The 27,693-nt window shown below is 40.8% G+C and overlaps 2 protein-coding genes across 6 annotated transcripts in view; both read left to right on the plus strand.

Annotated features, from left to right (window-relative positions):
- The first annotated feature begins 1,101 nt into the window (after positions 1-1,101).
- LOC148863392 (uncharacterized) lies at positions 1,102-6,905 on the plus strand. 2 transcript variants are annotated; one of them, XM_088977902.1, is made up of 6 exons: positions 1,102-1,849; positions 2,549-2,649; positions 3,724-3,821; positions 4,769-4,983; positions 6,031-6,083; positions 6,390-6,905. In XM_088977902.1, the coding sequence occupies exons 1-6, from the start codon at positions 1,441-1,443 to the stop codon at positions 6,432-6,434; spliced, it is 921 nt and encodes a 306-aa protein (XP_088834028.1). In that variant the 5' UTR covers positions 1,102-1,440; the 3' UTR covers positions 6,435-6,905. The 2 variants fall into 2 exon arrangements, with proteins under 2 accessions (XP_088834028.1, XP_088834029.1); XM_088977903.1 differs by lacking the exons at positions 4,769-4,983; positions 6,031-6,083; positions 6,390-6,905 and having other exon boundaries at positions 1,196-1,849; positions 3,724-3,825.
- Positions 6,906-8,082: 1,177 nt separating this feature from the next.
- Positions 8,083-27,693, plus strand: part of LOC148863393 (Prolyl oligopeptidase family protein) — a 38,127-nt gene continuing 18,516 nt past the window's right edge. For 3 of the 4 annotated variants that reach the window (XM_088976817.1, XM_088976816.1, XM_088976819.1), the window contains exons 1-6: positions 8,083-8,687; positions 8,943-9,112; positions 12,128-12,359; positions 12,437-12,579; positions 12,678-12,886; positions 25,082-25,225. In XM_088976817.1, coding sequence (XP_088832943.1) covers positions 8,272-8,687; positions 8,943-9,112; positions 12,128-12,359; positions 12,437-12,579; positions 12,678-12,886; positions 25,082-25,225 — 1,314 coding nt within the window. In that variant the 5' untranslated portion in view covers positions 8,083-8,271. The remainder of the gene's footprint in view (positions 8,688-8,942; positions 9,113-12,127; positions 12,360-12,436; positions 12,580-12,677; positions 12,887-25,081; positions 25,226-27,693) is intronic. The other variant, XM_088976818.1, reaches the window with a different exon arrangement.

Consider the following 27,693-nt stretch of genomic DNA (forward strand, 5'->3'; position numbering starts at 1 on the left):
AACCCCCCTTTTTTTGCCTTAATTTATAATTTTGATTTTTTATAAATAAAAAGCTAAATTAAAAAAAGATATTGTATAAAAATATAACATATTTATACATTATTTATTGCTAAATTATATATTTATACACATACATACATACATATGTACACTTTTTTTGAAGGTTATATATATATGTATATATATATACATGCATGTATGTATGTATGTATGTATGTACACACTTAATACATACTAGTAAATGTGTACGTGCATTTGCACATGGTAGACTGGCAGTATCTCTATGACAATTATTTATAATTTATGATCACTTTTAATAATTCATCTATCAATAAATTAATTAATGTATTAAGTGGACATTTTCTGAATAGTTATAATTCATGGTTCCAACACCCTCGCAGTTTTTGAAGGTTTATAAGTGGATAGTTTATGAAGTGAGAATAAAGGGCATATATGTTCTCTTTATACCTGTTGTATGCTTAGACAAAAGGGTAAAAATGTCTAATGAAAATTTAAGAAAGAAAGAGCATTCGCTCTTTTATGGGTAGATAATTATATGTTGACATGATACGGTATTAACTGTTCAACCCAGCCAGTCAAACCGATGACCCGTGACCTGCCCTGCACCCCGGTCAGGCTTGGTCATGTAATTAGGCCCGCGGGCCTGACCTCGAGCCTAACATAGTAAGCTCGACTGTGTTTTGGGCCGGGTTCAGGATTTGTCTAAAAAGCCCAACCTGAGCCTGGCTCAAATCCGGGCTTCGGGTTTTTACAAGGGTCAGACTCGATCCCAAGTTATAGGCCCGATGGTCAGGTCGGGCTCGGGTTCAGGCCTTAGAAAATTCTATTAATACAGAATGAAAGCCCAACCCGAACCCGGCCCATGAATAGGTCTACGTGACGTAGAGGCAAAAACAGATCGGCATTGAGGTAAATTTTTAAAGCATGGTCAAATGCATACTTCGGATGAATTGAGATCTGTTCCTCAAATAGCGCGCCTCACAGCGAACTCACAGGCACATCCCACCCTACCCTGTATTAGGAACGATCTCCCCATCAATAATTAATTACAAGTACGTGTGATGTTCCCTATGTGCGGCCGGGAGGTCAGCGTGAGGCGCATTCTATCAGAGGAGATTCGGACTCACTCCGGATTGGCTTCCTACACGCAAACAGTATATATGCATTGAGATTTGAGAACATTTTCCGTTCTTGTCAAGGGAAGATGTTCTCAATGCACGGTTGGGATGTGATATAGGGCGCATGTGGGAGCCAATGCGATCATCCAAATGCCACGCCGTGCCGTATGCTCCGGTTAACACCCAGTGTATATCAGCGCACGTTAGCAAAATCCAGTTCAAAATGTGTCGAAAACCAGTTTTCATATAATATCTTCATGGGGAGAAAGAGGAAGTAAGAATCAAAGTAAGGTTTCCAACCATGGATTTTTGGCAGAAGGCTCGAAGTTTTGCTCAAGAAGCAACGAAGAAATCTCAGGAAATTACACAAGAAGCCATTTCAGCAGCGAAGCGATCTCCAGAGCTAACAAGGGGAGCGGCCAGGATCTCTGATATCGTATCCGAGACAGCAAAGAAATCAAAGGAGATTGCCGCGGAGGCTACCAAGAAAGCCGATCAGATCAAGATCGAGGCATTGAAGCGAGCCGACCAGATCAAATCCCTTGCCGAGGGAATCTCTCCTCAGATTCCTGTCCCTACCATCTCCCTCATTGATTCCTCTTCTGATACTCTCTCTTCGTCTGACCTCGAGAAATTTGGTGTTACCGAAGAGCTGAGGGATTTTGTTAAGGGCATCACCATTAACACATTTCAGGATTTTCCCATACAAGGTGCTTGATTTCTTTCTTTTGGATTTTCATGTTGACTTGTCTGTGTTAGTTTACTTTGTTTCTTCCCTGAAATGTTGAAGTTTGAAGATGGGTTCTTGTTTTAGGGTTCTGGTTGAATTTATCTGTTAATATATTAATAATTTGGAGTCCGTTGACTTTCGTGGCAATTCGCGAATGGCAGCATTTAGAAGAATAGAGGATAGTATAATATACTTAAGTCCAGTAATGCAGCTTCGAATATTAAATGTTTAATTCTCATTGGGCATCTTTCTGATGTTTTGGCATTTTGGAAGTTATATAAGAGTAACTTGCTCTAAGATTTTACTGGGTTATCTGGAAAAGGCCACTTGATTTACATTTGTAGCTGGTGTTACGTATCTTTATTGCGCTTTTCCTACGCATCAGATATTTAGTAAGGGTTAACGAGAGAAGCCATGGCGATGTATTTAGTCTTATTAGCTCAATTATTACTTCTTCTTTGAGTGGGGTCTCCAGAAAAGAGATATATTCTTTGTTTCCCCTATTCTAGTAATGTCAATTTGATTTTACCAGACTAGAGTACTGAAAATTCACACACACACACACACACATATATATATATATATATATTTATTTATTTATATTTAAATTATTATTCTTTTCTCCTTTCTCATCACATTCTTATGCTTACTTTCTGGACTTGATTTACATGACATATAGATGAACCGGAGATCACTGATGTCCCCACTGTCTCAAATGTCCGGAAGGATCTTACAGAGTGGCAAGAGAGACATGCTACTCTAGTTCTCTCGACCGTCAAGGTTGTTTCTTACTTCTATCTGAGCATCATTGTGCATACAGGATGAAATATGACCGTGTATACTTTTAAGTGAAATTCATAAACGTATTTCCTTCTGATTTTTGTTTTTGTTAAGAAGTAAATGTTAAGTTGCTAAATTTACAAGAGATGTTTTTGCCTCTTTTTTTTTGGTTGACTTGAGGGGAAGTAGTTATTTTCTAAATTATAGGATGGAAGTAGGTAACCTATCAAAGAAATCTAAGGAGGAAAACCTATACAATACACAAGAATAATAAATTGGGAAAGAAAGGACTTTTTCTTTAACTAGTGCTATCCATCTTAGAAAAAGAGAGGAATGCCTGCAGCTGCAAGGAAGGAAAATCCTTTTCTCTAAATAATGTCAAACACCACTCCAAACTCCCTTTTTTGTAGATGCTTAGATTTAAGTATCTTGAGCCACTGGAACCTTGAGTTCTGAACATAAGCATAGCAGAACTCTCACCACCAATTTGCAATAGCTAGGCAAATTTGAATGGTTTATCATAATTCCTGGATAGGGATTTAAAGAATTAGTAAGGAAAATAAAATGATTTATCCTCAGAGACATGGTGCAGTGACTGTTTATAAGTTTTAAGAAGAAAAGGAGGATTCCAACTTCAAATGCTATCTATCTTTTCCAGTAAAAAAATGTTATCAAATGCTCTTCATGATCTTGAAATGCTTACCTCTTACCCATATTCCTTTTGAGAATGCTCTTAACCACCCTTCATTCACAATTGATAAAAAGGTCATTCTTTATTCACTGCCATGCTTTTGGAGGCTGTGAGGATGATTTCACATGAAGAAAACATCATAATACCAATACCATGCTTATTTATTTTATTCATGTCCTCATAATTACTAGGGAATCTTAAAAAATAAAGCTGCACAGTGTTTGAAATTGCAATTTTTCTGTCTAGATACTAATGGAAGTGAAGAAAAATATATGTTTTCTTTGAAGCTCCTTGTAGACAACTTTCCATAGATTGATACATCATGCCTTGTTTTCCATTAGATGATTCTCAAAATATACCGTCTGACAAGTTTTTCGTTGCAGGAAATTTCAAGCCTAAGATATCAGTTATGTCCACGCTTCATGAAAGAAAGGAAGTTCTGGAGGATATACTTTATACTTGTGAACAGTCATGTGGTTCCGTAAGTAATTCATCTTCTAGAGCAAACCTCCTTTTTGGCTATTGCTGGTGATAAAATGCTCTTTCGATAATAAAAAAGTTAATTTTCTGATACTGTAAACAAATTGAAATTTGTTTTGGAGTTTGGGATTTAGATCAAAGGAATGGTTCTGCACTTTGAATTTCTATATTTTTTGCATTATCCAAAATAATTAAAATGATAACCTGCAATAAAAATTAAAGAGAGGATACTTCAAATCTCCTACCATAAAATGCTTTACTGTCAAAACCATATTTTTTTATAATGCACCTTTGTCATGCCAAATTTCATTTGTTGGATCCATTTTAATGTTGTATATGGCTGTATTACCATAGTATTGTTTATTCAATTATTCTATTATACTTTCCAGTCCTTTTTCAAATGGGTCAAACTTTTTGAATCCGGATTTATTGCCTAGCTGTTTTTTGAAATTTATCTCTATAGCGGCTGTCTTTAATCTTTTATCATCATTTACATCTAGACATATTCAAGCACATTTCCCCCATATTTGCCAGATGCTGTTATTTTATTATATATAAACCCTGATTTTGGTGAATCTCAGCTTGTTTGACAGAGCTGTACAGATGCATCTCCATTTTTGGTCAATTTCCCTTAACAATCCAAAGAGAGATGCATACTTGTATCTATGTATGGTCTGCATTCAAATGAAGTACATGCAAACAGGATAAAAGGATTCCTTTTTTTTTTTTTTCCCTCACACAAGTTTGATATACATCATGGTTAATGGGGAATATGACTAAGATTTAGATGATCACATATTGACCTTCATTTATTATTATGCATAACTGTATGTGTGATGTTGGTGTAGTTCTGGGTTCATTTGTCTGATGAAGTGATCTGTGTTTGTATCTAGTTAAAAAGCAGCTTCATTTATTTTTTAAGTTTCCTCCTTTGTGGTTCCATATTAGATATGAGAAACAGTATATGGAAGAGGTTAAGCTGAAAGCTACAGAACAGACAAAAGATGATAAATTGAAAGAAACTCCAACAGTTGGAACAGCATCTAAACCAGAAGTGGCCCAAACAAAACAGCAAAGTAAGGGTTTAACTTCATCATCTGCCGAGCAGGACTTGGATGTATTTCTCTTGGGAGATCTTGGAAGCAGTGCTGATGAGGGCCCAGGTACTACTTGTTAAAGTTTTAATATGTGGTAGATAGCTTGACCATAAATGAAATCATTGCATCTAAGCATTTGAGAGGTTTCTTATATATATTTCAAAGGATATTATGTTGATTTTCAAAGTAGCTATTTCTAACTTTATAGTTAATGAGATGATTTAAGTTAAATTAACTGGTACATTGGATAAACCATCTCTGTGAGAGGGTGTTCATTAATGTATGATTACCCAGTTTAATGGAACGCCTGTTGCGTCAACCTTAGCCCCCACAAAGCCTTGAGGTTGCATCTGTCTTCTGATTCCTAACCACTCACCCAACCAGTTTATGTTCTTTTTAACAACAAGGAGTTCCCCAAATGTTTTCTCTTTCTTTCCTTTTTTTAGATGGTAAAACTGATTGGAAGTTGTCCTTCAGTCTTTTACTGCTTTGAACCTTAGTAGTTAGCACAGGAGGTTGTCAGTTACTGGTTACTATTGATTGGTGGATCACCTTAGAATGCCACGTTTTACTCTTGATCTGTTTTTATAAAAAGGGTCATAATTCAGCAAGGGGCCCTTCGCATGTGGGACACACCTGACCAGTCGTTTGGTATCAGATGACTATACAAGGTCTGGTATAAGCGTTTAAGTAGATTTCAATCTGACAACAGAGAATACACCCTCAATAAAGGTGCTCCCATTGAATTGAAATGCTTTACAAAATTAACTATCACATTATCAATTTATCACTACTCATCAAACTTCACAATGCAAGGAAGAGTTGGTACATGGAACTTATGGTAGGTTGTTGTCAATTCTTTGGTTAATCGCTATATAGTCAAAATCTCAAAACATGGTCAATGTTAATTTTTTTTTTATCCTGGTTTGATTATCTCAAAGTTGTTGGGAGCTGAAGCATAATCATAAAATTTTGTCATGGAATTGTAATTTCTGCATCCTTAACCAGACTTGAGTCTACATAGTTAAAGAAATCTACAAAGTATTTTTTGTTCCAGTGATGGTGCTATTAGCTCCTACTTTTAATTTATTGATGATCTATCTGCTATTTCAGATGCTGCAGATGATGGGGAATTTGATGATTTTGACAAGATTGTGGAGAACTCGGTTAGGCATCTTTAATATTCTTGTTTTGAATTTTAAACTGTTATTTTTATTAGAATAAGGCCCTCGGTTGGCCTTTTGATACACCGACCAACCTAACCATGTGGGTAGGGGTGCAAGTGTGCACCTCAGGCTGGTGAATTAGCATTTTACACTGCTTTTGGGCTCGGCCCTTGGCCCAGGTCCATTCAAATTTTGACAAAAGCCCAGCCCAAGCCCACTCAAATTGCACTCCTACATGTGGGGCAGACAAACTAGCTTCATTTAATTAGTTTTGACATTGTCTGAAAACATTTTTGCTATGCGCAGGAGGATGAAGAAGAGAAGCAGATTTCAAAGGCAACTGCAGGGTAAATCAACTTTAGCCAAAATAAAAATAGGAAGGAGTAGGCGCCACTCATCCAAGAATTCAAGAAAACCATATGGTAGAGGTGAAACAGATAAGCATGGATTAAGAAGGTTGGTGGTGCCGTGGTGGTGGTGACACTGGTGAGGGGGTGATTGATGTTCCTTTGCTATATTGAGATTGTGAGATGTTTCCCTTGCCAATGCTCCGAGTTGGAGGAAAAAGGATGGAGACAGTGCTTATTTGGTGTAAATGTTAATGCTGTTCTTGTTAGTTCAAATCTAAATGTGTGTTTCTCTTGTATTGCTAATTTCATTTGACGCTTGGTCCCCTGATAGTAAGATTTTGAAAGGTTGATGTCATGTAATATTGTTTGTTCAAGTTTATGTAATATTGTTTATGTAGACAGCGCTTATTCATTATTTGTTCAAGTTTATGTAATATTGTTTCAATAGATTCCGAAGAATTCGGCGGTAAAAGAAGACTTGCAGGATATCTCTATAATCTTTAGTTCTTTACTGTATGATGCCGAACTTGCTTTGACAAGTGTGGCTCTGCCTGATTCCTGAATGCCACTATATATTTCCACCTATTTCTGTTTTGCGAATTCCATTGGTTTCGGTGGGATCGGGCAGTAATGATTCCTGGGATTGATCATTCGTTCGTGTTCAACCTCTTTGCCTCTTTGGTCTGTATTTGTAACAAAAAAAAGAGGGTTCGACTATGATATCGAAATGCGTACAGCCAATCAATTATCATAAAATAGGTGACCAATCATGTGGTTTTCATCAAAATTCACGAAAGCTCTTCCGTTACCATGTATTTCCGGTATCAACCCCATGAGTTGTGGTGAAAACCCAAAACCCATAATCATCGTCATTATTATTATTTTGAAAACTAAAACCGAATTATTATAACACTATCAAATTTACAAAGCTCTTTACCTCAGGAACCCCAAAGGGGTAGCTTGGGAAGGAAAACAGATCCTGATTAATTGGTTCCTATTTTTATAATGCGGTTGATTGGTTGTAAATTTTTCAGTATCATGTCTTTCCATTATAAGTGGACTGGGGTACCACTACCTATCGGGCCCTTCCTAATATACCCCTATAGGGGTTGTACTATTGAGTCAGGGCCTGGCTCAGAGGGTAGCCGGGACTTAAACCGGCTCCCCTGAATCAAAATCGAAAAAAAAAAACTGAAAGTTAAAAAAGGCCAATACTGGCCCATATGCCGTACCGAATATCGGCCAATATCGATACTTTGAACGTTGGGGTACCATACCAAGTACCAACTACCAAGATTATGAGATCACAATTACCCTATCCCGGGAGAACCTGGGGGCGGCTAATTGGGTTAGGTATTCCATATTTGTTGGAGTGTTTATTATATGGTTCCAACCATAAAATCAAATTGAACCAAACTACTGTAATTTATAGTTTCATTTGATCTAGACTTAGAATGGTTTAGTTCGATTTCTTAAATTTTAGAAACCAAACCATAAATTGTAAACCAAAATACTTTTTTACCGGTTTGATGATATCTAGAGTGCGAACACCCTAGGAATTGTTTTTTTTTGTAAGCAACAGCCTAGGAAAACTTGGGTCCGGTCCAAAGAGGGTTGGGTTCTTAATTGCGACAGTGCAACATGAACCTGGTCGAAAATTTTTGTGTTTGCCGGTGAAAGGCAGCGTTGCATATGGGCGTTCTTCTTACTGGATTTCATTTTCAAACTACACTACACAGACAAGGGAATAGCCATTCTCGGCAGTCCCAATCGCAGACCGCACTCCCTCTCTCTCTATCTCTCTCTCTCTCTCTCTCTCTCTCTCATCACCGCCTTCCATGGTTCCATTTTTCGTAAGCTTCTTCCGCGCTTCTCATCTCGAATGCGATATTGCGATGTTAATCAGGAGGTCCTCTTTTCCATCCTTAGTCCATATATTCACTCCCAAGTTGTCCGTTACCTTCTTCTCTTCTCTCTGCAAAGGAAGACTCTTTAGGCCTCCCTCTGCGGCAACTCCTCCTGTTCCGAAGAAGATTCCCTTCACAGTCTCTGCTCATGGAAGAACATGGGAGGATCCCTACCATTGGATGTCCAACACCAACGACTCAGACCTCCTGAAGTACCTAAACCAGGAAAACAATTATGCCGAAGCTTTCATGGCCGACACCATCCAACTACAACAGAAACTGCTTTCTGAAATGAGAAGCCGAATGCCTCCTAAAATCTCAACTCCCCCTGAACGCTGGGGGCCCTGGTTAGTTCCAACTTCTAGTTCATTCGTAGTCATTTAATCCTGAAATCTTGGTCATTCTTTCCCTCTTTTCCACGTACATGGTTTCTATCACAACAATATCTGCAAAGAAGATTGCAGCGGTGCAACTATACTACCGAAAAGAACAGTGTAAATATTGCCCAGCCATAATCCTCTATATAGAAGTCGAGGGTGGTGGACTCTAAGATGAAACCGACCTGCTGATACGGTGCTTTTTCCCTTCTTTCTATGGCACAGGTTGTACTACCAATACATCCCTGAGGGAAAAGAATACCCAGTTTTATGCAGGAGACTGGATGCCCGAACCCACAATAGTGGTTGGATCAAGAAGGCTCTCAATTACGTAAGTTGGGGATTAGCAAGGGAGGAAATACTGCTTGACTGGAATGAAATCGCAAATGAATTTGGTATGCTCTTTGATTTTGAGTCTCTCTTTTAGTTGGTGCTCTTAAAAGAATATGGATGATAATATAATCCTTTACGTAATTTTAGTTGGATCCAAGCATGCTTTGTTATATCATTAATCGAAGCCATATTGGTTAGACTAATCCTGTACGTGATATCCTTATGGGTGCTGAATAAATGTCACTATTCTGTTTGCTGATAAAATATCTGTGCTATATACACACATGAATCCTGTTGCTCCATTTTGCTATATCTGGCACCATATCTTCTCTTAAAATTTAGGAGATGAGATAGCTTTCTTTTGTTTGTTTAGACCACTGGCTTTTACCATATCTCTTCTTTTAATTGGTACATTGGTTGGGAGGAGTTTTAAGAAATGAGGCTGGAGAGGTTATCCTTCTCTACTCTGGCCCGTTGGGAGTTGGGAGTTCTGTTAGGGCAGAATTGTTAGCCGCCATACAAGGAGTCCTTCTCGCAAAAGAATTGGATGTGGAGAATATGCTGATTGAGGGGGACTCTAAGATAGTAGTGGGGTGGTTAAGTAATTCAGAGAAGGTTGCATGGATTTACAAGAATGAGCTAAAGTATAAATGGCTGACAAGAAACATGTCTGTTACAGTACAGTGGGTGGGAAGATCGGTGAACGCTCTCGCTGATACTTTGGCAAAACAAGGGACAAATAGGGAAACATTGTTCTGGTTACCCTCCCACAGTTTGAGTTCTCATTGCAGAATCTTGTGACGTTAAAGTCACCCCCAATGCACCAAGGAAAATCTTCGAATTCATGTAGAGAGTCTAGCTCTTCCCAAAGTCTTGTTCTTTCAGAAGGAGAGTTTGGACCATAAACACCTGTCAAGATCTAGTTGAATCCATCTGTGGCATTGGTGAAGAGAACTGAGACGGAGAAGTCTCCTTTATCTACCTCCAGACCGGACACAACCTCTTCTTTCTAAATGATGATAATCCCTCCCGCTGCTCCTGTAGCTGGAAGAGCAATCTAGTTCCTCCCTCGGATACCCCAAATGGTTTTGATTAATTTTCTATCCATAGTTTCTTTTTTTGATTCCTGTAGGATCACAATATTAGGATTTTCCCTTTGAAGGGTTTCCTTGATTAGGCATCTCTTTCATTTCCCTTCCAGACCCCTGACGTTCCAACTCAATATCTTCATTAATTCTCTGTTTAAATCTTCACTATCAAATGTTGGAGTGGGGGGGGGGTGGGGGGGGGGCTGGCAGAATCTTCAGCGCCCTTGCCTGAGGTGAGTTGGGTTTTGTCTTTATTCGACCCAAGGACTCGGGCTAGCAGAAGAAAGGTTGGGGGAAAAAACAGGTTGGGTTTTATCAACTGCCCGATCATCCCTCCCCTTAGAGATTTCCTTTTTTTTGCGAGTTTTTCGAAATTTGAATGTCCTTTCCCTTTTCTGATATACTTCTTTTCTTGTTCATGCGAAATTTCCTAGAATGGATTTTTTTTTCCGATGTTTCCTCTTGGGTGAAGTAAACTTTGCTTCTATAGTTCTAGGAGCTTGAGCCTCACGCAACTTCCTCCGATCGGCAAATGGCACTACAATGATTCCCATTTTGCCACATGCACCCAAATCAGAGTGATGAGCCAACTCGACCGGGCCCAGTTGTGATTCAGTCGTCTTCTCCACCTCAAACGAGTGGTTTGTCTTCTCTATCTCGATTGAGTAGTAGAACCAGACATCCCTGTCCAAAATTGGAACTAAGTGAGGGATAGCATGCACTCCTCTTCCCCTTACCTTGATTCTTGCATAACGTAACTCCTGTAGGTCCCTTGTCTTGGCATTAATAGTCTCAAGACCACCGCAGAGGCTTCCCAGAAGGTTGAAGACCTTTGTAGTCCAGAGATGAAATGGAAGGCCACGGATTGTCACCCAACCTTCAAAGGATAGGCTATTGGGAGCAGCATTAATCGTTGGCTACCGTCTCTCAAGCAGAACATGCCTTCCATAGATGAGCAAAGAACCTAGTCTGGTCCAAATGTTGACTAGGGGCAAATCCCACTGGCCTATTTGCGTCCATGGGTTTCAAATGCAGTAGATTAGGGGAATGGAGGTTTGCTGAGAGGCCTAGCTCTATGTCCTTCCAACTTAGACTTTCTTCTTTGGTGCGTGTAAATGCTGTCTTCCATATGCCAAAAGGTCCAGAGTGGTGAAAGATGGATATAAATGGCCGTCCTCTGGCCACCACTACTCTGCTTCTGCCTTTTTCAAGAGTCGGAAAGTTCTTCAATAGGGGGGTATCTGTCTTTGGTCTCTCGTTGTTGGTGAGAAGTGGTTTGAGGGTGTTTGTGAAAGTCTTCCACCCAAAGCTGCTTCCTTCTTCAGGGATGCAAATGCTGCTCGTTTTGCCTGCACCATCCCAACGGCTAAATCTGATGAATCTTCCCGACTTATTTTTAGCCGCATGAATAATAATTATCCTTCTTCTGTCTACTATTTGTTGAGGCTTGCTTGACCAAAGACGAGTGGCTCAGAAGCTTCTCTCAAAAATCCACTGTCCAACTCACCTCCGATTCATTTAGGGAGAGCCTCGCCTGAGCTCCTCTTCCTTGTTCTGTAATCATCAATTCTCTGTCATCGTTGAAACGACTGTATTCTAGCTCGAACGTCTTGGAGCCGATAGCAACCCAACGTCGCCAACTCTCCGTCATCATTGATCTGTCATCGTTGCGTCATTGTATTATTATATGAAAGTTAATCTTCCTAGTTTATACACTGATAGAGGGTGGGCCTTTGCACAACGGTTGGGTTGCTCCATTGCGACTTGGGTGACCAGGGTTGAAATCTTGGAAATAGCCTCTCTGCATGTGCAGGGGTAAGGCTGCATACATCTATCCCTCCCCAGACCCTGCAGTGGCGGGAGCCTCATGTACTGGGCTGCCCTTTAGTTTATACACTGTTACCAGGTTCTTTCATCTTTCCATTTTTTGTTTTTGTTCTCAACTTGATTTTTATTCTTATTAAAAATCTATAATTCATTGACTAATAGTTGTTGCAGGTTATGTTCATATTGGTGCATGCCGAGTTTCACCAGATCATAACTTTCTTGCATACACACTGGACACTAATGGCAGTGAGCAGTTCATGCTTCAAATTAAGGACCTCAGAACTGGGTCTATTCTTCCTAAAACATGGGTTGATGGGGTTGTTAGCTTGGCATGGGCTGAGGATGGCTGTACTTTGTTCTATACAGTCTTGGATGAGACCCAACGACCTTACAGGCAAACTCTTATGGTGTTATCTTAAGCATTTTTGTTTTGGTAATGGGGTTGTTCTTAACTGGAACTTTGTCCAGCAGGGTTTTCTGCACAGAACTGGGGTCATATTTCCAGGATGCTAATCTGATATTCACGGAAAGCGATTCAAGTTGCTGTGTGGACATCACAACCACAAAGGATGGAAAGTTCATAACTGTGAATTCTAACTCAAGGACTTCATCGGAGGAAGGTTACTTACCTATATCTTTTCACTATAAAACAAGCATGGTATGTGAAATTGTTCTGCAACATGGTTGATAGTATCCTTCCTTCCTCCATTACAGGTTTACATACTAGATGCATCGAAACCACATAGTGGGTTGCGAAGAGTACGTAAACGTGTGCCTGGTGTGCAGTACTTTCTGGAACATCACTATGGTTACTTCTATATTCTTACCAATGCTCCTTTGAGGGAAGATGCAGATTTATTTGACAGAGGTTATTATTTGACTAGATGCAAGGCTGGAGATATACAGTTGTCCACTTGGCAGGTTAGTTTTATTATTAACAATATAGCTGAAATATGAAAACCAGGTGTTCTGCTGTTTATAATGTTCTATTATATCATTTTGCAGAAGTTCTAAAGTAAATGATGTTCAAAACTGGCATGGTCAATGTGTAAAAGAAATGCAAAAGAAAACAACTTTCATGTGAAAAATCTTTTTTCTTTTAATTTTTTTAGTCAACAGAGTTTGATTGTGTTCATCAACTTTTTGTGTGAAGATCCTGAGTGATGTTGGGATCATTGTGGAAATTGGGGAACCAAAGTGCAGTTATTCGTTTTTTAGAAATTTGAGACAGGGTAGATTTAACTTTAGTTTAATATATGTTCATTGAGTTATCTAAGTGGCAGCATAGTGGATGCACTTATGCAAATTATCAAGGCATGGATGGAATGGAGTCTTTTAGGTCAACATTTATTAGATATTCCAGAAAAGTTAAGGCACAAATATTTCAGAAGCTTGGAGATTTTTCAGGCATGATCTTTATGTTGCTTGGACATGACATGAATTGTGACACCTTTTTTTGGCAGTTATTGGAGACAGAGAGTCAGAGACTATTTACTTAAATAATTCTGAAATTAGGATAATGATGGCTTTTTTATATGATATACTATTAGAAAAAAGCAATCAAATGGTTGGTTCGTTGCCATTGCAAAATTGTCTTTATGGAACTATTGTTCTTACTTTTCGTGGCTTTAATTGAACTTTCTAAGTTGTCCAAAAGAAAGAAACTAAAGATCTTGAGGAGGTTTGATATGAAAAGCTGTTGAGGGGGAGGGAGGAGGGAGAATTAAGTCATGGTGTATGAAGGGAAGAGGTGCTTCTGGAGTGTGGTGTGATCAACAACTTTTGATCAAATTATGATAAACAATATCCTCTTGGAGCAAGATGTACTTTGAAGGAAGAAAAAGTCCATAAAATGAGTGCAACAGAGATTTGGATGAATGGCAGAGACTAAAGTGGACAAAAGTAGAAATGAGTGCATTATGGGATGTACATACATACATACATATATATATATATATATATGTATGTATGTATGTATGGAAAGTCAAATAAGATAGTTTACTAATATAACATACTAGCATTAGGGACCATAACCGCAGATGGTGGTTTATGCCAGTTAACAGTTCTAAAGAGTTAGAGGGAGTTAAAGTGGACATGGCTGAGGTAGCAAGATACTCACCCTCATATATACCTTCAAGACATTCTTCTTTGTTTCTTCTGGCTTTTTTGGATGGACAGTGTAAAATGTTGTGTTATAGTATGAGATAAACAGATTGATAAAAAAGGGTGAGATAAAAAGAGCAATTACAAACAATGAAAAGGGGAGAGAGGATTCTAACAGTTTAGGGTGCACCATGTTTTAAAAGCGAGAAACAAATAAAACACAAGGTCTTCCAAATGCTTGAGGCATGTGGCACAAGGCATAACCATATTTCATAATTTAGTATCTAGAAAGTCTTGGGCTGATAAGAGAACATGTATCAGAGAGTTGCCACTCTGTCTGTCTGTCATCATCATCCCAGCCTTATCCCAACTATATGGGTTCAACTACATGAATTCTGTTTTGCCAATCTGTTCTGCTTTAATGCCATATCCATTGTTAAATGCCACTGAAAAAAACAAGAGCAAGGGTTAGGTCTGTTTCCAGTCCACTCATCCCAGGACCCCAGAATGTTGGGACCAACATTGGGTAATGGCCTTTCTTAGTATCTGTAATATGCAAAATCCAAATCCATACTGCATAGAAGGCATCCAAATCCACTTTTTCATAGTAAATAAAAGATAATTAAAAAGGAATATCAGAAAAGATACCGATAAGATATCACTGAGACAGAAGAGGATACACAAATTGGCTATTACTCCCCCAACAATATAGAATCCATCCAAATCCATAGAAGACATACAATTTATCAATCATGTTAATCAGTTTAATAACTGTTGTATCCTCTGTTTGGGGAGGAAAAGAACTTGTTGCCTTTTGATATTTAGGTTGCCATGCCATTGCGCTTCACCCAGGTTTGTTTGCCTAGGAGCACCAGGTGAGTACCTTTTGAAACTGTTGTTGCCTGGATTCAAGTGAGGCATGGATGTCAAAATGCCACTTGTCTATGTCCCTAGGTATGCTTTTTTAAAACACTGAGGGTGCACATTGGGCTGGGCTGGGCTGACAGGCACTGTTAACTGGCTTTTGTATGCTGGGTTTAGTTTGCAGGTTTCAGCCCATAGGCTAGGCTGGGGCCTGATTTCAGGTCTATTTGTTAAAGGGGTTGTTGGGCCAGACCTAGTTTATCAGGCCTGGTAAGTCATGGTAAGCCAAGTATTATGTATATATATTACTAGCAATGCTCTAATAGTCTAATCCATATTGTATTTAACAATAAACTTATGGCTTTATGCGTTTTTATTTTCTAAAGGGTGTTGCATGCTTTTCATATCTTTGTCTGTTTCTGAAATAATTTCATATTAGGGACAATTTGATCTATGCACTATTCCATGTTATTATCATAATAATAATTATTATTTTTCAATTAAAAAAATGAAAGAGGCTCGGTATGCTATTACTTGTTGGGCTGTGCTTGTTTTTTGATAGGTTAAGCCAAAGTGAAATTATACAGTCCTGGGCTTGGATCTGGCACAAGCTTTGAAGAAATCCAAAGGATTGGTCTATGACTGCACCTTTTGGCTTGTGGAGAAGGCCCGTGCCAATTTTTAAGTCTTGTTCATTAAATTTGTGGGCCTGGGAGTATTATTGGCTCGGTACAAGCCTGGTATTCTGCACGCTACCCACAATATAAACTTTAAAAGATACCAACCCCTACACCCAAAAGGCCATACCAATTGATGGGAATACCAATCCTATTATAGCCATGAAAATCCTTCAACCCAAGATACCAATTGGGCAAGAAAATATGTAATATCTTTTTTTTTTTTTGGAAAAGGTAAAGTAATATTTATTGATAAGAAGTTACACACAGGGAGCTGAGATCAGTCCCATAACAGGCTGACTGGTCAAATCAGCAAATACACTTTCCATCAAGAGCTAGAAAGAAATACATCTGACACATTACAGTTTCTAAAATCCACAGCCACAGACACCCAAGAAATCAGCTTGCCCACTGATTTCTGAATTAACTCTTCCAGACATAGAATCTTGTTACTGAAAATCCTTCTATTCCTCTCGGTCCAGATGGACCAAATTACAGCAATTGGAACTATCTTCCAGACAGTCTTCTTTTTCTTGTTCAAACCCATAAGCTGCCAGCAACACAACAACTCTTTTACCGACCTCGGCATCACCCAACATACCTTCAAGGAGTTGAGGAAATGGTTCCACAACCGAGCAGAATATGGACAACAGATACACAAATGATCAGTAGATTCAGCACTGCTCCCACATAGATTGCAAGACAAGTCCGAAACCTGAATTCCCCTTCTCACTAGGTTCTCCTTAGAAAGACATTTATTAAGAGCCATAGTCTAAACTAGGAAGTTGGCTTTTGTTGGGCCGTTGGGATTCCACACTTGCCGATCTGGGAAATCAGGAACACCCCTCCTACCGAGATTAGCAGCTAAAGATTTAACAGAGAACACCCCATCAGAGTTCCACTTCCAATGCCACTTATCCTCCGAACTGTAATCCAACTCTTGGTTCTGAAGACAGGTCAACAGATTCAAAACCTCTTCCACCTCCCAATCAAAAAGATTCCTTTGAAATGAGGGAGTCCAAAGAACTGAACCACCAGAAATACTATAGCACTCTGCAATTGAGGCCTCTTGATCCGGAGCACACTGGAAGAGGAGGGGGAAGGACTCAGCAAGAGGTTCATTTGAGCACCAAGGGTCCTTCCAGAATTTGGTCTTGTTACCATTACCAACCCTAACTGAGACCCCCACAGCCAGAGCTGAAAAGTTCTTCATTATCCCTTTCCACAGAGAGTTACCCCAGTTGGGAGGAGGGTCCCTAGTTCCCCAATTGCCCCAATTCACACCATATTTGCTGGCAATGAGAGATCTCCACCATGCATCATTTTCTGCAGCAAATCTCCAAATCCACTTACCTGGGGGTTGGGTCATGTACACTTCCTCTTCCAAGTCACCATTCAAGAAGGCATTCTTGATGTCCAATTGGTGAAGATCCCTGTCAAGATTTGCTGCCAAGGAAAGGAGAATCCGGATAGAGTTCATCTTCGCTACTGGAGCAAAAGTCTCTGCATAGTTTACTCCATATACTTGTGTGAAGCCTCTTGCTACCAGTCTAGCCTTGTACCTTTCAACAGTTCCATCAACCTTGTGTTTCACTATGAACACCCACTTGCACCCCACTGGTTCCTTCCCCTCAGGAAGATCTACCAACTCCCAAGTACCATTTTTGTGTGAGGCATCAATTTCTTTCTGCATTGCATCTGTCCATTCAGGTTTTGACAAAGCTTCTACCACGGTCTTAGGAACGGGGACACTATCCACAGAAGAGAGAAAGGCACGGTATGAAGGTGAAACATGCTCATAGGACACAAAATTAGAGATAGGATGATTAGTGGTACAAGATCTAACACCCTTTCTCTTAGCAATAGGAATATTAAGATCATTGGTGACAGGTGAATCAACATTTAAAGGACCAATGGGAGCAAGTGTACCTGGATGATTGGTTGCATAGTGTCCGGCTCTACGACTCTTGAACTCTGCTGGCTCTTATGGCGATGATGAAAACCCGGAACGGAGGAGGATCGGGTAAAGGAGGTTAGTTGAATCTGAGTCGTCGCCTGTTTCTCCTCAACCCTACTCTCCCCCTGAGGAGAAACCGAGAAGAACGGTTGACTCTCAAAGAATGAGACATCAATGGAAACATAGTACTTGCGGGCAATGGGATCATAGCAACGATACTCCTTTTGAGATGAAGGGTAACCAAGAAAAATACAAGGAATAGCCCGGGGGCCAAGTTTACCACGAGTAGGTGACAGGTTGTGGACAAAACAACGACACCCAAAAACACGCATCGGAATGGTGGACAACGGAGCTGTAGGGAACAAGAGCTGATGTGGGGCCTTATACTCTAGTAGCCGAGAGGGCATGCGATTGATGATATATGTCGCACACAATACTGCATCCATCCATAATTGTTTTGGCAAATTCATATGAATCAGCAAACCACGAGCAACTTTGAGAAGGTGACGGTTTTTTCGTTCAGCCACACCATTTTGTTGGGGTGTCCTGGCACAAGAGCTTCGCTGAAGTGACCCACTCGAAGCAAAGAACTTCGTGAGATCACTACGGAAATATTCCTTTGCATTGTTTGACTGGAATATATGAATTTCTGTTTGGAACTGAATGAACACCATGCGTTGAAAATCTTGGAACTGAATGAACACCATGCGTTGAAAATCTTGGAACTGAATGAACACCATGCGTTGAAAATCTTTCACAATTTGTGGCACTTCATCTCGAGATCGCATAGGGTAAACCCAAGTGTATCGAGAATAATCATCAATCAAAGTAACAAAATACTTATAGCCAGCCGTAGTAGGTAGAGTAACAGGGCCCCAAACATCAGAATAAACAATATGAAATGGAAATTCAGATCTTTTATTTCGCAAAGGTAAAGAACTTCTACAATGATTACTCAACTGACAAGTTTGACACTATAACTGACTCACTGACAAGGACTCAAACAATTTTGGGAACATAACTTTTAACAACTCAAAAGAAAGATGACCTAAACGACTATGCCATAAATAGGCCTGACTCTCACTCGATGAACTTGTGGACTTAGTTGCCTCTAGACCAGCATTATTCTCCAACACGTAGAGACCATCCACCATGCTTCCTCTACCAATCGTCTTCCCCGAGGTCAAATCCTGAAACACACATGAAGACGGAAACAAGGTGACTGAGCAGTTCGAAGAGTGAGTAAGACTACTAATGGACAACAAATTAATAGGTAATTTCGGAACATATAGGACATTAGGAAGAGTAAGGCCAAGTGGAAGAGATATGGTGCCTCAGCCAGTTATGGTAGAAAAAGAACCATCGGCCAATCTTAACTTATCTCTCCCAGAGAGAAGGTTATATGTCTGGAACAAATTTGACTTACCGGTCATGTGATTTGAGGCTCTGGAGTCAATAATCCAAGGTGAATCAGTAGTATGAGAGGACACATGGAAGGCTGTGGCATTACCTGATGTAGACGCAAATGAGGTAGGAGTAGGCCCAGAATCCACTTGGCGGAGATTCCTACCATACAATTCCAAATGTTCATGGAAGGAGTTGATAATATCTTCCTTAGGGTCAGAACCGGGATGTCTCTCCTGTGTTACAGAAGGACTAGTCTCTATCGATGCCATATTAGCGAGTTATACATTTTTTGATTCTGCTGGCCTGGTTTCTTGCATTGATCCGATGCTAACTTCTTACCCAAATCCTGTGCCCATTTAGGTTTTCCATGGAGATCCCAGCATGTATCTTTCGTGTGTCCTGTCTTCTGGCAGTGAGTGCACCAAAGCTTGCTTTTATCTTCTGATTTTTTCTGAGTGTCACCCCTTTTAAAGCCACCTCCGACATTTGTATCTGACTTTCCCCGGACTGCTAGGGCAACTGACTCCCCTTCTACACCATTCATCACACTTTCTTCTGCTTTCTTCTGATTACACCAAGGCATACACCTCCTGGACTGATGACAAGTCTTTACTACCCAAGATCTATACCCTGATGGACTCATATGACGGATTCAGCCCTAGGAGGAAGGCAAACACTCGTTGCTGTGATACAAGTGACTTATAGGCCTTTGCATCTTCGTCACACTTCCAATTCACATTCTGATAGTGATCAAGTTCTTTCCATATTGATGTCAAATCAGAATAGTACATTGAGAGACTCCTCTCCCTCTGCTTGCATGTAGAAGATTCAGCTTGTAGTTGATATATCTTGGCATAGTGTCTCTGTTCTGAATAAGTAGATTTCGCTTGTTCCCATTATCTCACAAGCAGTTTCAGCCCACATAAAAGTCTTCCTTACTTGTGGTAGCATTGAAACCAAGAGCCAAGACATCACCATACTGTTCTCTTGGTACCACCTATCATGTTCAACACTTTCATACTTAGGTTCCTTTATTCTCCTATTGATGTATCCTATTTACCCCCTAGTAGTGATGTAGATTTTTATCCCTCTAGACCACTCAAGGTAATTCAGACCATCAAAGGGAATGACATCCATGGGAAAGCTCATGTCCATTCCCCCACTCACTCCATTGTGGCTCCCTAAGATCTCTGAAGTAGCAGAATTCTCAGTCGACATGGTCAAGCAGTTAATCGGTCCCAAACAATGGACTTAGGACCCCTCCTTACTCCACAAAACAATGCTCCACTCAGTTCACACCCACACACTCGGGTTTACCAGCCAGATTGAGCACAAACAGTACCAAATTCCGGACAAAAACTGAGGTAATATTTGGCAGATTTCAGACCTGTATAGTTTTAACAGTCCCCACCTACCAGAATTCCAGAATGTATAACAACCACTAATCAGCAGGAGAGATCCTTCTTACTTATAGTCAACTCAAACCATTGAGAAGACAGTCATCCTTGACCTACAGTTGTCTTAACACATGAACAGGATCACACGATCCAAGAAAACTAGGGTTACACAGGTTCGACAGCATTCAGCCGCCCCAGATTCATAGGGTTTTCACTCGGCACATGACCGAGGAGAGTAAAGAAGAGACAAATAGGGAGAACTGTACCAGTTGTAGCCATTCTGTAGTCAAGAATTAGATTTCTGTTCTGCTAGTCTGTTCGATTTGTTCTTTGGGTTGGCCGATCTTCTCTTGACAGTAGGGTTGATCGATCTGCTCTCTTTTAATCTGCATTCCCGCTCTGGTACCATCTTGACAGTGTGGCTGGCTAGAGATAAGAGGAAGATGAGAAAAGAGAAGAGAAGAAGAAGAAGAGAAGAGAGGAGAGAAGAGAGAAGGTTTGCAATGTAACAGTACTGGCGGTGCCAGTGTTTATTTTACTATATATAGGGCGATAGAAAATACAAGGGAAAAGACCCTTGTGCCCCTGAGTACAATAACAGACATAACAGAAAAAAAACGAAATAAAAAAACACTTTAATTAGCCAAACAGGCCCTAACATCTGCAACTAAGTTATTTTAACATTATTCTAACAAAGACTAATCGGCCTGAAGTCCTTAATATTCACTACACCTTCAATCTTTGGAATGAGGGTTATGAAGGTAGTGTTAAGACTTCTCTACAAAGAACCCCTCTCAAAGAAATTCTGGAAGACATTCAGAATGTCTTGTCTCACCACATCCTAGTATTTAATATAGAGAAGATTTGTAAGGCCATCAAGCCCTGGAGATTTCTCATCAGCCAACAACTTGCTAGCTTCTTTTATTTCCTCCTCTGAGAAAGGTCTCTCAATAAGAGAAGACTGCTCATCACTCAACTGATTAAAAGAAAGGGATCTAGGAAAAGGTCTGAAGGACCAGACTCCTTGTACAACTTTTTATGGAAGCTAGTTGCCACTAGCTTCATATCAGTCTCAGTGATACCTACCCTGCCCTCTCCCTCCAGCCTGGTAATTACAGAAGCTCTAGCTCTGGCATTTGCCATTTTGTGAAAAAAGTGAGTATTCCTGTCCCCCTCTTTCAGACAAGCCACTTTAGCTCTTTGCCTCCATTTTATTTCTTCCGACACTGCCAAATTATGAAACTTCAACTTTGCTTGAGATCTTTTTAATCTGAGCTCCTCAGAAATAGGACCCGATTCTTCAGCTATGTCGATTTCCTTTATGGTACTCAGGAGGGCCTTCTTCTTAGTCTCTAAGCTCATATTTTTCTCCAATTTCCAAATCTTTAGTCTTGCTTTAATGGCCCCCAATTTCTTTGCCAAGATGAATGAACTGGTACCCCCCACCTACAGTTCCTCCCAAATAGACTTCAACAAAGGAACAAGAGTAGCATCCTCAAACCAGGCATTCTCTAATTTAAAAGGAACTTTTGCTCTCACTCTGACACCACAAACCAGCTGAATTGGAATGTGGTCTGAAACTGGCCTAGGAAGGGCAACCTGCTTAAACTCCAGAAAGATATCTTCCCAATTAGAAGTGACCAGAAGCCTGTCCAGCCTCACAAGGGTAGGAAGTCTTGGTTGTTGGCCCAAGTAAACCGATTACCATGAAGAGGTAAGTCTTGAAGTTCAAATCTGTTAATGAAATCAGCAAACTGAACCATATCCCTCAATCTTCTCCCACCCGAGCTTCTCTCATCCGCAGACAGAGTAACATTAAAGTCCCCACCAATGACCCAAGGATAAGAGAAACTTCCCCTAGCCACGACCAATTCCTCCCTCAGGTTTTGGTCATTAGGACCATACACATTAGTAATTTGACAAACATTACCATCTACAAACTTCAAGACAAGGGAAATTGAAAAATTTCCAATCTGATAGGAAATCAAACTGCAAACCATCGGGTCCCACATGCTCAGCAACCCCCCTGCACTACCGACTACTGACTTTGATCTCCACCAAACATCCCCCTCCCCCCAGATGCTTCTAACCACTGCAGCCTCCACACTCTCCAACTTAGTTTCTTGAATCAACACAACTTTTGAACCTGAATTTTTCAGAGATTCACAAACTACAAGTCTCCTTCTCCCCTACTCCATTCCCCTAACATTCCAAGAAAGTAACTTTAACTCCATTACTAACCATTAAACCAACAGGAAATTTGGCTATTAAGCCTTTCTCCCCCCCTTACACTCCCCTCACTACTGCCTGTTTTGTCATTTAGGCTCCAAGTCAAACACAACAGTTCTCTGCTTCTTTTAGATTTGTTACCCCCCTTCTTTGCTGCAGCTTTCCCCCTAGCCAGACGCACTCTTTGCTCAACTCCCTCCAAGTATTTGATAGTCTCCTCTTCCAATCCTTCTAATGAGATCCCCAGAAACTTTCCCAAACCCATCATCTTAGAAGAAACCCATGAAGAATCACAAGCACTCACTGGTTGCTCCCCTACTAGATTCGGCTGAACCAATAACAAACTGCTGCTCTTCTGAGACTGCCCTTCTGAATCAGCACCCATAATAGTTTCACAAAACTTACTACCTTCCACCTGTGAACCAGCACCCTTTCTCCCCTCCACCACCTTCAACTTGAGAATCTGAGGCCACTATCGCAATCGGATCTACCTCAATCAGCTCCTCTTCTTCTCGCAGCACTGCTAACTGGCTGGACTCCAACTGAACCTTACCCTCAGAAGAAGCAGTTTGAGGGGGCATAGGCTTCACAGCAGCTGAGCCGAGGTCCAAAGTTCCCCCCACCCTTCTTATCCCTTCGTGATGAAAACAAACGACGGTCCTGAGAATCCTGAGTGGCCCCTGAACCCACAACCTGTGGACTACGCCAACCAGGAGAACTGAGACCAGGATTCATATGCACCCTTCGACCAGGGGGGGAGCTAGGCTCACTATAAGCTTTTGGCCCAGGCCCAACATCCGAGTTAAAGGGATGTAAAGCAGGTTTGAATTTCAAAAATCCTTTCCAAAAGCTTCTAGGCTGAACCCATCTGGACCCTTCGTTGTCGTTGAGATCAGACGGCTCATAAGAACCCCCAGATCTGCATCTTCTTCTCTACCACCGGCCGCTGGAGAGGTTGCTCGCGTACAAGTCTTTTGGCTTCGAACTGCTTCAGACAAACAGGGGAGAACACTTTCGCCAGAGTCTTCCAGGACCAAAGTCTTGGTACAATTTGAAAGCCCCATTTTTTCTCTCTGAACGTCCCAAGACAGCTCTTCTCCACCTCTCCATCTTTGAACGGACGGCAGCAACTCTTGCCAAATCTGGACAGTGAACAACACTTCCCCTGCTACCACTTCGATCTTGTTCGGAATTTTGTTCCCCATACGGACTCTCATTCTTACCCATTCGCAGGTTGCAATCTCCAGGGCAGAGTCATCCATCTCTATGAAGCCCCCGCAAGCATCCCCAATAGCCCTTATTACACTTGGGCACCAGAGAAGGAGGGGGAGACCAAACACCCTGATCCAACTCGACTCCAGACCCTCCCCTTTAGCGAAAGGGTCTGGGTAGTGGCAGCCTGCACTCGCACCCCACCAGTCCAGCAAGAGGGGGATTATTCCCAATTACCAGGGCCCATTCCTTAACACCCATTCCGCACCAGCTCTAGACGGACAGATGAAGAGGAAGAGTCCATCCGCCATTCTCTTCACTTTCACACCCTCCACCTCCCTCCAATGTCTGTTTGCCCACATCTCCACCTCCCTAATCCCTTCCCCAACCTTCCCACCAAACAGTTCCGCAGGGATTCTCTTCTTGCATTCACCGCCTGAGGATCCGTAACTACCACTCTTTTACTGCCAACCCACTTCACCTCCGACGAGCCAAAAGCAGGCCAAGCACCTGCTGCCTCTGCTTCACTGTAGGAGAGATTGAGCCTTGCCCTCCCTTCATTCTTCACTCTGCGGTACCAGTTGAAAGCTTCCCATTTTCGTTTCCCTCCACCAGGTCTACTGGAAGGGAAGTTGCGCTCCATCGAAACTACAGACAAGAAATCAGGACCACTCCTACCAGAACCCTTCACCGGAATCTACAATATTCTTGGCATGATCCTCATTCATTTTGGGGCCAGCTACAAAAATCATCATCATCATCGAAAATATGTAATATCTTTCCCTCCTAAGACCTCAACAGAATTACAGAAAGGAGGAGGGAATGCACTTCCAGAGAATCTGACCTGTAGTTCCAAAAGCTATCATGGGTTGAAGAAGAGGTAGCCTTCCTCAAGAGTGTAGGTGCATCCAAACCACCCGAAAGCATAAAAATTCCCATGCCATGCAGCATATATTTTTGCTTTTAACTTTCATATGCAGTTTCCCGAAAGAATGTAAGGTGTGGCTAGGATGGAATTTTTTTTTGATGGAACAATTTAGGCGTGATGGCGTTGCGCAAAAATGGGACCCAAATTAGGGGTTAGCTAGGATGGCAATTTGCTTGGTTATTTTCCTTTTCATGATGTTTGGTGTTTCCATATATAGTTGGTTAAATAGATGTTAATGTTGACACAACTTTATGATAAATTTCTTTTCACATTTTGCATGTTTTGTTTGATATGATTTTCTTGTTTACATTTAATTGTCCTCTCTTTCCATTTGTACTTCAGGATATTATCCTACCAGATCAAGATCTCATTTTTCAAGACATGGATATTTTTGATGAACACTTGGTACTTTTCCTTGATAAAGGGGGGTCCCCCATGATCTGTTCCATCGATATGCCTATCAATGTTACCAATGTCAATTTTAAGGTAATAAAAGTGATAATTGCAATTTATATTGTGTTTTTTCCTGATACCAGTGTATTCCTTATGATATCATTATTTCTTGTTTAAGGTCAAAATGATTACCGGAATTTACCTTCTGATATCTTTTTTTTTTTTGGATCAGTAACTCAGAAAAAGATTTTGTTAAGATTAAGAGAAAGCAGGACAACAAGGCACTGTGGAAGATACAAGTAGATGCCAAGTGTCTAAACCCCCCAAAATATTACAGCTGAGCCCAAAACATAGTCTGTCTCTGAACCCCTCGCTTAGGTAGACCATCTTGTCAGGCTGTTGGCAGATTTTCTAATCCAATTAACTTGAATAAACATGTCCCTAGAGAGCCATTTGAACCGCCTAAGAACATTCCTTAGATGCCAAGATACTCCTCCCTTCTTTAGCCACTTCACAGCTATTTTGGAATTACCTTCAATAATTAATCTTTCAATACCCAATTCTTTGGCATTCTCAACTCTAAAAACAGCTGCAAGAATTCTACAGTTGTCACATCATCTTGCTCAATTGGACCTTAGAAAAAAGCACGTATATTTCCTTACTCGTCCCTGATTACTCTAATTCCAGAGGGGCTAGGATTTCCCACACAACTCCCATCGAAGTTCAGTTTCAACCAGCCGCTTGATGGAGTTGATCAGTCCACTGTTTCTATCTGTCTTCTAGAAGAGGAGGCAGCTATAGTCCCCAAGATCTGAAAAAATCATCAACCTGAAAGTCTGAAAACAGATCCAAGGTTTTGACCCAATGAGCCACCCTTAGGGTTATGATATCAATCAAGGCTTCCTTATTCCTCTCCTTTTCCCCAAATATTCTTGAATTTCTTTCTGCCAAAACTGTCTAAATCACTGCTGCCCTGTTACATCTCCACACTATCCTGCCCCTTCTATTTGTACAATTGCAATTAGAAGGGTTAAAAAAACCTTCAAAGCAGACAGGAGGGAGCCAACTACAACCAAAAAGAGAAGCAAACCAATCCCAGAAAAAACCAACAAAGGGACAGGAGATTAAGAGATGAAATGCAGTCTCACCATTTAACTTACATAAGCAGTACCAATTGGGGGACAAACACCAGTTTGGCCTCTTCATTTGGAGCTTATCACAAGTGTTAATGAAGCCATGATCCACTTCTCAATAGAAAGCATTGGCTCTATGAGGAGTGCGGGAACACCGGATTTCTTTAATAGGGAAAGAACAGGAAGGTGAGGAGGCTACAAGGGAATTAAACAAAGATTTACAAGTGAAGAACCTGACATGATTAAGAGTCCACACCCTACTATCCACGCCCCCATCCCCAAGATCTACAGAGTTCAGCAAGGTAAGCAAAGTAGGCACACTAGGGATTTCAAATTCTCTAAGGTTCCTAGTGAAGCCCAAGTTCCATTCAACCCAAGAGGGGAAAGAGGGGAACAAATAAACTCTGACATTGTTATACTTTCGAGATTGGAAAGAGTGTAAAGGGAGGGAAAAAATCTCCATCAAAGGGGAGTCCCCAAGCCAAATATCTTCCCAAAACCTAGTTTTCTGACCCGAGACCAAGTCATACCTGATGCGGCTGAGGAAAACAGGAAGAGCGTCATGCATGGCTTTCCAAGGAGTAGCCATAGTAGCTCTATGATGACAACTAGCATCCCAGCCGTTGTTTGACAGCCCATGCACACTTGCCACCACTTTGTGCCAAAGTCTTTCACTTTCTTTCGAAAATCTCCATATCATTTACTCAATAGGGCCAAATTTTTTATTCTCACATTTCTAATCCCCAACCCCCTTCTGCTTTCAACTTCGCCACCTCCCAATTAAGTAAATGATCTTTCTTCCCTTCCCCAGGTTCCCACAAAAAGCCTCTCTTAATCTTTTCAATTTTTTTACCACAACTTGGGGCATCCTGAAAATTGACATATAATAAACATGAGGGTTAGCTAAGTGGATTTGATTAAGGTTATTCTCCATCCCGAAGAAATATAATTTTGTTTCCCCCCAGCTAGTCAATTCTCAAACCCTTCCACCACTGGGTTCCAAAAACTGAGATTTGGGGTTGTGACCAAGAGGTAATCCTAAGTATTTGAGTGGCCACTCCCCTTTCTCACAACCCAAGGAATTTGCCATTATCTCCCAACACATCTTCCTGAGCATTAATACCGACCAAAAAACTTTTATTCCGCTTAATCTTCAAATTAGGGACCCTCTCATAAAGGTTCACTACCAACTTCAAATTTTCTACCCCCATCTAAAAAACTAGGATATCCTCATCAAATTGCAAATTAGTGACCAGAATTCTATCTCTCCCAATTAACCAGCCTTTAAACAGCTGCAAGCTATTGGCTCTAGAGATCAATTTGCATTGAACCTCAACTACCAAGGTGAAAGGGAAAGGTGATGATGAGTCACCTTGTCTAAGACCTCAAGTACCTTCTGATATCATTATTTTCTTGTTTAAGGATGGC

The sequence above is a fragment of the Nelumbo lutea genome, chromosome 3 (assembly GCF_056320005.1).
Source record: "Nelumbo lutea isolate HS-2025 chromosome 3, American lotus-T2T, whole genome shotgun sequence".
NCBI classification, from domain to species: domain Eukaryota; kingdom Viridiplantae; phylum Streptophyta; class Magnoliopsida; order Proteales; family Nelumbonaceae; genus Nelumbo; species Nelumbo lutea.

Coding starts and splice junctions, on each gene's coding strand:
- LOC148863392 (XM_088977902.1), top strand. CDS start 1,441: ATGGATTTTTGGCAGAAGGCTCGAAGTTTTGCTCAAGAAGCAACGAAG. Junction 1,850..2,548: donor TCAGGATTTTCCCATACAAG/GTGCTTGATTTC, acceptor CATGACATATAG/ATGAACCGGAGATCACTGAT. Junction 3,822..4,768: donor GTGAACAGTCATGTGGTTCC/GTAAGTAATTCA, acceptor GTTCCATATTAG/ATATGAGAAACAGTATATGG.